This window comes from Herpailurus yagouaroundi, unplaced genomic scaffold, assembly GCF_014898765.1.
Source record: "Herpailurus yagouaroundi ecotype Mexico unplaced genomic scaffold, PumYag 182, whole genome shotgun sequence".
NCBI lineage: Eukaryota > Metazoa > Chordata > Mammalia > Carnivora > Felidae > Herpailurus > Herpailurus yagouaroundi.
The window spans coordinates 21,754,044-21,767,165 of NW_024412413.1; the positions used below are offsets into that span (position 1 = coordinate 21,754,044).

At 32.7% G+C, this 13,122-nt stretch overlaps 1 protein-coding gene across 7 annotated transcripts in view; it reads left to right on the forward strand.

The window, feature by feature from the left end:
* Positions 1-13,122, forward strand: part of ANKS1B (ankyrin repeat and sterile alpha motif domain containing 1B) — a 909,382-nt gene that overhangs the window by 19,496 nt on the left and 876,764 nt on the right. For all 7 annotated transcript variants that reach the window (XM_040491122.1, XM_040491120.1, XM_040491121.1 and 4 more), the window contains exons 3-5: positions 187-288; positions 4,903-5,016; positions 5,958-6,124. In XM_040491122.1, the coding sequence (XP_040347056.1) occupies positions 187-288; positions 4,903-5,016; positions 5,958-6,124 (383 nt within the window). The remainder of the gene's footprint in view (positions 1-186; positions 289-4,902; positions 5,017-5,957; positions 6,125-13,122) is intronic.

A 13,122-nucleotide genomic window follows, 5' to 3' on the forward strand; every position in this document is an offset into this window, starting at 1 on the left:
TGTGTGTGTGTGTGTGTGTGTGTGTGTGTGTGTGTGTGTGTGTGTGTCTAGGGTTTTAATTTTTTCTAAAAATCACTTTCAGTGCTTGATCTGTATATGTTTGATACTAGAACAGTTATATGTTGACAGTATCTTCTGATGACACTTCAGTGGTGTACATCTAGTGGATTTTTCTTTTTCTTTCAGGAATTGATGCCAACATAAAGGATAGCTTAGGTAGAACTGTCTTAGACATTCTGAAAGAACATCCATCTCAGAAATCTCTCCAGATTGCAACACTCTTACAAGGTAAACAATATTGAATGATGGATGAATTTGCCTTAAAGTTAAGATTAAATTAAATCTACCATAGTTTTCTCTTGAGTTTTTGAGTTAATGTTTACTTTTGAGTGAACTTATTTACATTTTTTTCTGGTAACCCTTAAGCTAAATAATAATACTTCTTAATGTTTTATTTCTGTTTTAAACTAATCAGTATTTTAAGAAAAGCTAAAGTGGTTTTTCACTCATTTGCTATTCAAAGGGTTTTTTTAATCCATATAGCAAATATGTAGTTATGAACTTGAAGATAATAAGCCTATAGGGTGATGATGATTAAGTATTATCTTACACTTGAATAATGCTTTACGAATTTGCAGTTATTTTTTTTTAATTATTTTGCCTGTTTTCTATAACTTTGTGAGATAGATAAGTCTGATATCATTATTCTCCTTCTTTCACATGAGGGGAACTAAAGCCCCAAGAGGCTGATATATAACCTATTCTAGGTGGTTAGAACTAGTACATAAATATTGGGTTAACAACAAAAATTGTACTTAACTGGAAGAATACAGATTGTTTCCTCCTTAATCCAGGAGTACAAGATGATTCGATCTTGCCAGGCTTTGTTTTTGATACAGGTCATTAAGTAACTGTATAGTTAGTGCAGCATTAGGTGTCCTGAAGGTTTGACAACCATGTAGGTACTACTTTTTCATTGTAGGATTGTATACTTCCTTACTTGATCTAAGACTTTTAATGGGATTTATATTTAAATACTTTCCTTTTGGGACATTTGGGCTCAACAAATGAGTGGATAAAGAAGATATGATTATATACATACACACACACACACACACACACACACACACACACACACACACACACAATGGAGCATTACTCGGCAATCAAAAAGAATGAAATCTTGCCATTTGCAACATGGAGGGAACTAGAGTGTATTAAGCTAAGCGAAATTAGAGAAAGACAAATATCATATGACTTCGCTCATATGTTGAATTTAAGATATAAAACAGATGAACATAGGGAAGGGAAGCAAAAATAATATAAAACAGGGAGGGGGACAAACCATAAGAGATTCTTAAATATAGAGAACAAACTGAGGGTTGCTGAAGGGGTTTTGGGTGGGCGGATGGGCTAAATGGGCAAGGGGCATTAAGAAGGACACTTGTTGAGATGAGCACTGGGTATTCTATGTAGGGGATGAATCACTGGATTCTACTCCTGAAGTCATTGTTGCACTATATGCTAACTAACTTGGATGTAAATTAACAAAAATAATACATAAATACATAAATACATAAATAAATACTTTCCCTTTTTGCTTTGTGATTAGGCCTGACATGTCGTATGTTCCCTTAAAAACCCAGACATTGGGGCACCTGAGTGGCTCAATCAGTTAAGCATCGGACTCTTGATCTCAGCTTAGGTCTTGAGCTTAGGGTTGTCAGTTGGGCTGTGTCAGTTGGAGCCCTGTGTTGGGCTCCATGCCTAGCGCTAAGCCTACTTAAAAAAACAACAACAAAATAACAAAACAAACAAAAACCAAAAAAACAAAAAACAGACATTTGTTCTACCCTTTCCAGTTAGCTTCTACACTGCTCAGTGGTGATTATCCCCTGATTGTTACAGATTGGTGGCAAGTGTAAATAGGGGAGGAAGCTGGGATTGTTTCCTTGGATGTCAGTTGGGAAGTTGAAGAACAGCTTTATCCTATGTGAGATAAATGAATTAAAACCAAGTCAGGCAGGTGATGCATAGATACAGGAGTCAACAAAAGCCAAGAGGGGTAAAAAAAATGTGCTACAGGAGGTCATTCATGCTGTCTTCTCTATCTTCAAAACCTGTCAGGGAAAGGAAGTCCCCTGCAATTTTCTCGTTAATAAATAACTTAATTACAAGTCAAGTGCTTATAGAGATAAATCAAAATACGTGAGTAGCTCTTCATATTAATTCAAATCAGATTGAATGAAAGCTAAAAAAAAGAAAAAAGAATGGTACATAACATTTTTTCTTGCCCTTCTAGGTGCTTTATATTTCATATTGAACTTTTGTATCTAAATTAAAAAAAAACCTGAGGCTTGTGAATATTATGTCTTTTGGGAAAAGCAAAATAAATGTCCACTAAAAAGAGGGTATGACATAATTCTAGACATTTACTGCATTGATTTAACTTAAATGAAAGTGTTATTACATAGGAGTTAACTATCTGTGTTCTCTTAAGTGGTCAAAATTCATTACGTATGCCAACTTGTGATAGGGTATATGGGACATCTTTGAATTTTTAAAATTATTGGCGGGTTTTAAAATGTAAATGTATTATCTATATTCTTTGCATTCCTGGGTCACACCAGTGGTACATTTTAAGTTTTATGAAAAATTCTTATTTCACTAAAGCCAATTTAGAGTAGATAAAATTACTATTTGTGTCCTGGAGGAGGAATTCACTTTACATAATTACTGCATTTGGTCAAAAAATTTAAGGATAGAATTCCATAGGTTTCTTTCTTTTCCTAGTAGAATTTTCCTAGTAGAAATGCCCTTAGGTAGAAACTGTTTGGATAGTATGAAGACACAATTGTTTGGAATGAGAACAAACTTTTTTTTTTCTTTTGTCTTTTTTTTTAACTTTATTTTTTATTTTTTAAAATTTACATCCAAATTAGTTAGCATGTAGTGAAGCAATGATTTCAGGAGTAGATTCCTTAATGCCCCTTACCCATTTAGCCCATCCCCCCTCCCACAACCCCTCCAGCAACCCTCAGTTTGTTTTCCGTATTTATGAGTCTCTTCTGTTTTGTTCTCCTCCCTGTTTTTATATTATTTTTGTTTCCTTTCCCTTATGTTCATCTGTTTTGTCTCTTAAAGTCCTCATATGAGTGAAGTGATATGATTTTTGTCTTTCTCTGAGTGACTAATTTCACTTAGCATAATACCCTCCAGTTCTATCCATGTAGTTGCAAATGGCAAGATTTCATTCTTTTTGATTGCTGAGTAATACTCCATTGTATATATATACCACATTTTCTTTATCCATTCATCCATCGATGGACATTTGGGATCTTTCCATACTTTGGCTATTGTTGATAGTGCTGCTAAGAACAAACTTTCTTAACTAGTTTTTAAGAAAAAGATTCCTTCTGAATAAAGTGGAAGTAAAAGATCACTATGGGGAGAGATCAGTTGATTTAATCCTTTAGATGAAGACTACAAACTAGCCACTGTGAGCTGAATGCTTTTGGCAGATAGCAGATTGATTTTGTTTAGATTAAATATTTTTGGCCACACTGTGTTTCCATAAAAATTGAATTGGCTTTCAACATTTACAAATGTAGGGTTTCAGCTAAAACTTCAGAGTTTTGTTGGTTTCTCAAAAAATGCAGGCTTTTATTTTACTTTACTGTCGAACTTTGGATGGGGCACCTACTTTCTGGTTAATCATGCTCCACATGCTTTCTGTTTTCTCCATGATAATGGGGCTGAATATTTATTGACATTTATCCCTGCATTCAGATGCTTAGAGTGAGATGTTTTCTCGTCCCATGTTTATCTGGCTGTGCCTCTTATTAGCTGTATGAACATGGCCAAATTAAAATCCTTCTCCTTGATCCCCCACTTATTCTCTGCCTCTCTCTCAAAAATACATAAACATTAAAAAAAGTCGGGGGAGGGCCTCCTGGGTGGCTCAGTTGGTTAAGCGTCCGACTTTGGCTCAGGTCATGGTCTCACAGCTCATGGGTTCAAGCCCTGCATTGGACTCTGTGCTGACAGCTCAGAGCCTTGAGCCTGCTTTGGATTCTGTGTCTCCCTCTCTCGCTCTGTCCCTTCCCTGCTCATGTTCTGTCTCTCTCTCTGTCTCTCAAAAATAAATAAACATTAAAAAAAATTTAAAAAATAAAATCTGAACCTTGAGTTGTCATCTTTAAAACAGATTGTAAGAGTGTGTGTCATTGTTTTGTGAGGATCAAGTGAGTTAATTTATATTACTTAGAACACTGCTGGGTGACATATTTAAATTTTGGCTGCTCTAATATTGTTATGTCTTCATCAAAGTTACAAAAATGAGAGATAGGCTGAGTGTGAAGTATTACTTTAGGAATAATAGGAGAGAATGTTATTTCTTTGTGGAAGTAAAGCTTAATGTGAAATTATGCTTGTCTTACAAGAGTAAACACCATTATAAACTTCATTCATGTTACCTAACTGGTTGTGGTGTCCATTGAATTTGATGTTCTGTTTAGGTATCAAGTCTATTCAAAGCATCTTTAAGATGGTTTTAAATCCTCACGTAGAATACACTTAAGGAAACTAAGGGTGTTATTTTATCTTTAACAGGTGAATTTATTTATAACAGGTGAAAGAATGTGTCAAATTTAGTTTCCACAAAAAGAGTTTATGAGTCTATTCCAAAATATCTTTTAAATTTTAATTAAAAAGATTTAAATTAATAGCTCATCATCAAGTTCTTTCAGTTTTTTTGGTTTTTTGAAGTTTTTTTAAAAACTTAGGATATATTTAGGATATGAGGAAATAAATGAAAAGCTGATCCCAGAAGTAAAACATAAAGTTTAGTTATATTAAAATAAATGAATTTGACTATGTAATTTCAAAAACTTGTATACACAGAATATTTAGAAGGTGTGGGAAGATCAGCAGCCCTTGAAGAACATGTACATGAAGATACAACACAAGAAATACATATTTCATCTCCTGTTGAATCTCCTTCCCAAAAGACTAAGAGTGAGTAGTTAATTATAAAGCCCTATAAATAACACTAGACCTTTATGTCCAAATTTGTTCTATACGTACAAAAAGGCTAACACTTGAAAATTTGAGGCCTAGTAACTTATATCTTATACTTTGTATTTTATCCATTTTTCAGTTTATTGAACTCTTCTATTCGTCAGGCCCTATTCTTGGCCGTGACACAGTAGCTGGCAAAATTAGCAATCTCTGCTGTCATGATATATACATGGACTAGATATTTCACACTAGATTTGTTTTCCAAAATGTATTTTTAATGTAGAATAAAAATATTGATATCTGGATTATAACAGCTGGAGTTTTATTTTTTCCTAGAAGAAATTAGAAGTATAAAGTACCTTTCTGAGAATGATTAGAAAAACGCATATTTGCATGCAACCTACAAAATATTCATGTTTTGACAGATGATGCATATTATTTATCTGTTACTTCTGTGTTTTTCCTTTATGTCACATAACATAATTTTAGTTTATTAGTTACATAATTATTTATCTAAATACATTCTATTTCTTTTTATTGAAACTAGGATGTAGGCTCCCAGCACCATTTAAAATTTGTTAATGAATTCTGTCATATGAAAGATTATTAAAGATTAAATGTTATAATGAATGAAACCTTAGGAATTGTAATTCCAGATGTTTTTATGTAATATGTATAAATGAACCTTCAATACTTATTTCTATTTTGAAAAAGAATAATAATAGGCAAAATTGGGATTTTTCCTTGTCTTTTAATTTAGTCTTTTCATTCTTGCATTAATTATGGTTCAGTACCTTGTTTTCAACATATTTTCTGATTTACTTAATGTTGTTTGTCATGAGTTCTGTCACTATACTAGTCATATTTTTATTAGTTAATAGGAAATTTTAGCAATAGCCTTTCTTAAAACTTTGAAAAAAATTACTGTCTTCTTATAGGTGAAACTGTGACTGGAGAATTATCAAAACTCTTGGATGAAATAAAACTCTGTCAAGAAAAGGATTATTCTTTTGAAGATTTGTGCCACACAATATCAGACCACTACTTAGATAATTTGAGCAAGATTTCAGAGGAAGAACTTGGGAAAAATGGAAGCCAGAGTGTAGTAAGTAAGGGGGGAAGGAAGACAATGTGTCTGTCTTTGCCAATTCAATGTGTATCTAAAAGGCAGGGATTTGTGCATTATCCTATCTTCAGATTCTGCCAGTGTCAAATGTCAAATTCCCTATTGCTCTTTTCCTGATGTTCATTGGTATTTTACTCTCACTGCATGTGTAGGGGAAGGACTGCTTTGATAAATCACTGATAGTTTGTGATGATCTTGCTGCTGTTGACTTGCTTAATACATGGAATCATAGTTTCTTTGATTATGTTCTTTAAGTCTCACTGGGCATGATGATAATTGGTTTCCAAAGAAAGAAAAAAAATCTTCCTTTTGTCTTTCTTTCCCAAGTTCTCTATGAATTTAGTCTACCCCATCTTGATTAAAGACAGAGCTGGGCTATGTGTGTATGTTCCCCAGTCACTCTGTATGTTATGGTAGGAGAGAGACATTTTGGAAAATTTGACCTCCGTAGTTTTATAATCTTAGTCAAATCCCTTATGCAACCTACAAGCTCAGAATCTAAATCATGAGTTAGAGATTACTGATCATTTGGCTTTCTATATTAACACAACAGCAAGAAAAACTATAGAGCATCAATCAGTTTAAAATTAAGATTTGTATACCTATTTTGTGTCATATAGAGGTAGGATTTATAGGGTGTGCTGGTATTAAAGGAAATGCATTATTATAACATGAAATCTTTACTCACTTTTAGAACTTAATTTGTTATAGAAACATTATGCTTTCTTCAAAAGCTAATAAGAGTGTATTGTGTTAAGTATGTCATATTATTTATGAAAACTAAAAACATTGCCAAGTATAGTGACTATAAAGAGAATGTTTACTTCATTTAACTACTTACTGTGTGCTGACCCTTGTTTCCCAGCATAGTCTAGCTCCATGGCTAGTCTTACTCCTTTTGTTTTGTTTTTTTGTTTTTTTGTTATTGTTTTTGTTGCACTGTCTTCTTTAAAGCATTGTATTATTGGCTCCAGTAAAACTCCTTATGAATAATTATGATTAATTACATATATACTGAAGTAAATACATGCAAGTTTTACCAAATGAAATTTTTATATTAATGAAATATTTACTGTAGTGTCAGTGTACTTTAATGTCAGGACAAAATTTCCTGTTTAAAAATCTAAAACTTATATATTATCTCCAAATTACAAACCAATTACATTTCAGCATTTCCTTGAAGGTTGGTTACAAGTTTTTCTTTTTTTTTTTTTAATTATTTTTTTGAAGGTTGCTTACAAATTAAAACATATTTATCCTGTATAAATATAATGTGTGGTGTTTAGGTTTTTAGGTTTGTTCCTAAAGATTTCTCTAAACTGACTATACTTCTGCTCCTCTACTTCTAAACCCACAAATTTCTGAAAGCCCTAGTTTTCTCAACCAGTGGTTTCTAAACTTTTGTTTTCTTGGTTGTACATACCATAGCAAACAAATTTTAAGTAAATCTCCCAATTGCATGTATTCATAAATGATGTATATCTATTACTATTTTAAGAATTTGTGCTATAAATTAGGTATATACTACAAGAGAAATTCAAGTAAGAAGGATACAGAATAAGTGTGAATAGAAGCTCTATTTTTTTTCCTTTTAACTCATTGAGTATCTAGTGCACCCTGGGGTCTGCACTGCACACTTTACTTGGAGACCAGGCTTACAGGTTTCATGTAGTGATAGCAGGGATTTTAGTATTACGAAGGTAACATAGTTTAGGGGAATGTGGTCAAATATTTTTTTTGTAAGTCTAAGACTCTATTGTGATAGTAGCAAGAGAGAAATTAATGCTCATAAATTGAACTGAATATCTTACAATTCAAGCATCCTTTCATACAAGAAATCACTCTTTGTTCCTGTGATAAACCTTATATTGTGTTCCTTGAAAGTATTGTCATATTAAATAATAAATGTTACATGAGGCAGAAAAGCAGAGGGTACATATGAGTAAGGCAAGTAGTTTGATTTATCTGAAATTATTGATAGAGTTTATAAAGGGAGAATATGGGAGATAAAATTAGAAGGATAGGTTGAGGTCAGGCCATGGATGATTTTGAATGTCAGGATAAGAATTTTGGTATTTATTTTTTAGAAAGCGAGAGAAATCTAAAGGATTTGGGGCAGATAAAAGACATCATTGGAAGTGTCCTTTCAGAAGATTAATCTAATAAAAACTTGTTATCAGTGTTTAAAAAGTAATCTGATTACTTTGACCCTTCTCAATAGTCTGTGTTTCATTTGGGTTCATTTGCATTTGTTGAATATTTCTGTTCATCAAAAATGTTTTTTCAGAGTTTGTCATGAATTGTACTCTCAAATTATGCAAAAAATTAAGTACTTATAGATCACCTAATATAGATGTTTGTTACCATGTTGTAAGTTATAGGATTTATTTACTTATTTATTTATTTACGTATTTATTTATTTGTTTAGAGAGTGTGCATGCACTCACACGTCCACAGTAGGGGGAGGGGCAAAGGGAGAGAGAGAGGACATTTTCAGCAGGTTCTACACCCAGCACGGAGCACAATGTGGGGCTTGATCTTGACCTGAGCTGAAATCAAGAGTTGGACTTAACCTATTGAGTCACACAGGCACCTTACATTATAGGATTTATGATAGCAGTAATGAAACATGATTCCTGACTTAAAGGAGTTCAGAATTCCTATTCTAAGAAGGCTTTAGTCACAGTGTACAGTAATAAGATTAACATGCAAAACACCAAATATATATTATGAGTGCTGACATTTATTAGGTGCTTGCTATTCAAATGCTTTATATGAATTAAGCCACTTAATCCTCATAGTAAAGCTAACTGTGGATTTATAGACTGGGGAAATGACTCAGCTGGCAAGTGGCAGATCTAGGATTCAAACTCAGAGCTAATATCTTTAATTTCCAGCTACATTTCTCATAATAAATTACCCGGTGGTCAAAGGAAATTTTCTTTAAAGGGAGAGACTAGTGAAGACTTACTGGTAGTCACTGAAGGCTTCATGGAGGTAGGGAGAGACCAAACTGGGCTCTAGTGGAAGAGGAGATATGTCTTGTACTTGTTTTGGAATGAATGAATGAGTGAAAGGGAAGATTCCAGCTTGCAGAAACAATATATGCAAAAGCAGAGGTGAGACATAGCATATGATTTGAAAAGAATGGTTTATTGTAAGAGTTGATTTTGGAAAGTAGTGGGAAACAAATTTGGGTAAGTAATGATAGTCCCTAACACTTATGGAGCACTTTATTTCTATTAACTGATCTAATCTTCACAATAACCCTATGAGATAGGTAGTATTATTCCTCCCATTTTACAGATAAGAAAATGGAGGCACAGAGGACTTTTATGATTTTCCCACATTTACACAGTAATTGCCAGACCCAGGATCTGAAAACCGGCAGTCTGAGGTTGGTGCTGTATCTGTTACTGCTCAACGGTTTTGTTTGGGGAAGATAATTAGATTTGGGAAGCTAGTCAGAAGTTTAATATTGTTGCTGAGGAGAATATACTCTTGAATAGGAGAGTTCTGTCTTATAGGTGACATTTTGGGAATATAAAAATGGTAACTATAGTCAGATGTTCTGGGAAGAGACTTGGAGATTCTCAGCAATGGATATATGTTAGATTTATCTGGAGAGGCTTCAACATATACTGATACCGTCAGGTACCATGTCCTGACCAAGTAGACCAATGAAATCAGAATTGTTTGAGGTGGCTCTGAGCCTTGTTTATTTAAAAAGCTATCATGCATACTGTTGGTCTACAGGACTAAAAATCCTGCAGGGTCTTACTGAAGTAATTGAGGTAATTGAGACCTGAGATACTGAGTCAGAACTGAGATCTTGATAACACTGCAAAATTATAGAATTTTAGAGCTAGAATAAGTCTCATCATAGGTATCCAGCCCAGTTCTCCCACTCCCCAGTGTAAGAGCTTCTAAAAAATCTCTTGAATTTGAAACATTTTCAGTTTATCATCAAGGAAAATTCCCAGTATGGTCCAGCCATAGTCCTAAATTAAAATTATTTCTGTGTTATATTGGAATGTTAAATGTGGAATAAGATTTTTGCTTATCATTCACATTATTGGCTGAAAGATGGGCATTTGGGTTCAGTTAAAATTTAATTTTAGGTGATAAGAAATACCCAACTTGTTCATTGTATTATGACAATTCCAAAAGTAATTTAAAAGAAATTAAAATGTAAGTAAAACGTTTTGTAGCATTTATATTATTAATAAATGTATTTTACACATTAATGATGTATTTGAATTTTGGGGATATTTTAACTGTTAGTTCAGTTTAGCTTTCATTGCCTTTTTTTCTTCCAATAGAGGGCACTCTAATTCAGTAATTTAAAATACAAAATCAGCTGTCTTATGTAAGAACTTTTACTTTTGAATAAGAGGTTTCTGGTTTTATTAAAATATTAGCCTCAGGTAGTAGCTTGAACAATTTTACTAATACAAGTGAATTAAAAGTTAAATTCTTATTATGATTGAATGTATTTGATTGAAGGTTTTACATTTAACGTGGAGGCCAGCTCCAGTTAAAATCACATTTTCTCTTGCATAAATTTTAATTCAAAAGTCAGTCTGTTTTAAATGCTTTTATAATATGCATATGTAGCCATTTTCTAAGTTGAATTAGAACATTATACAATCTAGAATGTAAATTTTGAAGAAATATAAATATCTTCACATTCTTTAGCAACCCATGAAATTCAGAATTTTAAAAGAATATAAAATAATCTGAAAAAATGTTCTATTCCCTTCATTTATTTTCCCAAGTCATATATTCATTGCTTCCTCCATGTGTGTACACAATGTGCACAGCTCTTAAATGTGAATACACTATGCCACAAAATTTGATTATAGCATACAGGTCATTAGAGCAGACTTCAGAATCTAGATTTCAGGAAAACTTTTTTTAAGATTTAAAATAGAAGAAGCATTATTGCCTCATTAGCTTATGTTTCTAAGAAGTAAATAGGAAACTTATGGGATGAAATGCTTTATACGGTTTTTCTCCTAAGGGAAACTTGGATACAAACAGCATGTAAAACTTACTGTTTGAAAGGGATTGTATTGGCAGGTTATGTGCATTATAAATCAACCAGTACACTTCTTTTCTGTTCTTTCACTTTTTTTTTTTCCAATGTAAAATCTTTAATTACAGGTGAACCTTCTGAAGCAAGATGGTTTACTTTAGTATATCAAGATTTTAAGATTCAGCATTTCATTATTTTATACTAAGCTTCTATAATCTGCTTGAGAAAACTCTCAGGGGAGTTGTTGGGGGTTATCTACAGAAAAATATACTTAATTTGGTGCAAGAATTCATCAGGTCTTAAAGGTTAGTAGAATCAAACTAGGTTGCCTAGAATACAAATGGTGTTTCTAAAATTAAGTTTACTTTCAAAAATATAATTTCTAGAGCTTAATATCAGGAATGTACTAATTTCAGAATTGTGAGAGACTTTGGTGGTTGTGTCATCCAGTTATATTCAGAGCACTTTGGGAAATGAATTTTCTGAAACATAAGATAGAGCGTTCTTGCAGGATTATAATTGACTCTTCAGCACATGAGTTTTTTTTTTTTTTTTATAGTGGAACTGAATCTTAAGCAGCATTAACTATTAATCTTACAGGGAGTATTCAGAATATTTCTAATTTAAATAATTCATACCTTTTATAGTTGAACAAATTTTTTTGGCAGCAGTGACTCAGGCTGCTCTGTACTAAACCTAGGCTTGGATTGTCCTAACAGATTTTTCAGGATTTAGGGAATGCATAGGTTCTGTTGACTTACATTAATATTTTGAAGTTAATAGTGTTAACTGTATGTGTGTACCATATGTACATACAAGGAGAACTTCATAATCAGAATGGTAAGTCTTTTATCCCTCCTCTCATCCCAGGAAGAACTTGTACCTGTAGTGAATCTAGGAAGGTCATTGAGATATCCTTGGCTTCTAGAAGAGAAGAGTCATTTTTATGAACTTCCAACACAATTGCTTCTACCTTTCATGACACATCTCTTTGTTCTGCTTTGTGTTGTGTATGTACACATTTTTATATTGCTTCTTACAGACTTCTTGATTGTTGGGTCTATATTTGATTGATATCTATAATCACATCCTGCCTAGCACAGTACCTTGCATGTAGTGATCTATCAGTGAAATTTTATTGAATGAATAATTGCATGAAAAGGCAAACACTGCATGAAAGAGTACATATAAACCCATGTAAATAAACCATTTTTATTGAGAAACATGTTTAATTATTTGGACATGAATTACAGAGTCCAAGGACAGGTTTTTACTGTTCTGCCACTTACTAGGAGGGTGATATTTGAAAGTTGTGGATCTTTCCAAGTTTTAGTTTCCTCCTCAGTTAAAATAAAAAAAGTTTAACACGACTTTCTGTCAGTCACAGAAAAAGAGCTACTCTTTTTGTGCTACTAAAGACATGCTATTTTTATTTTTGTTTCATAGATTTTGTCCCAACTTTGTCCACACTTTCAAATAACTTCTCAATATCAACATAAAGGGGATTTCTCTAGTGAAATGCCAAATGTTCTATTCTTGGATTGGTCTTCATCAATATTTTGCCATGAAAAAAAGTCATCTATCATACTTAGGTCTGCAGATGTTAGAGAGGAATAGAAAACATGACAAATAATTGAATTTATATGAAAAATTACTTCAATAAACAGATTCTTGCTTCAAAGTAAAAACAGAATTCAGTGGGAGTTATAATAAAATAAAATCCTATATTTAGATTCCTAAAAATTCTATGGTTTAATTGTAAGATTAGAGAGATTTAATTGGGGAAGAAATGCATACAGAAAGTTCTGGGGTATATAAATGACCACAGCTACAATGTGAACAGTGAGAAGTGGCTGCTAAAAATTAATAAACACTTGCCAAACTATCATCTCTGCAAATATAATACTAGAAGCTAACATTTATATTGTACTAAGTTTTA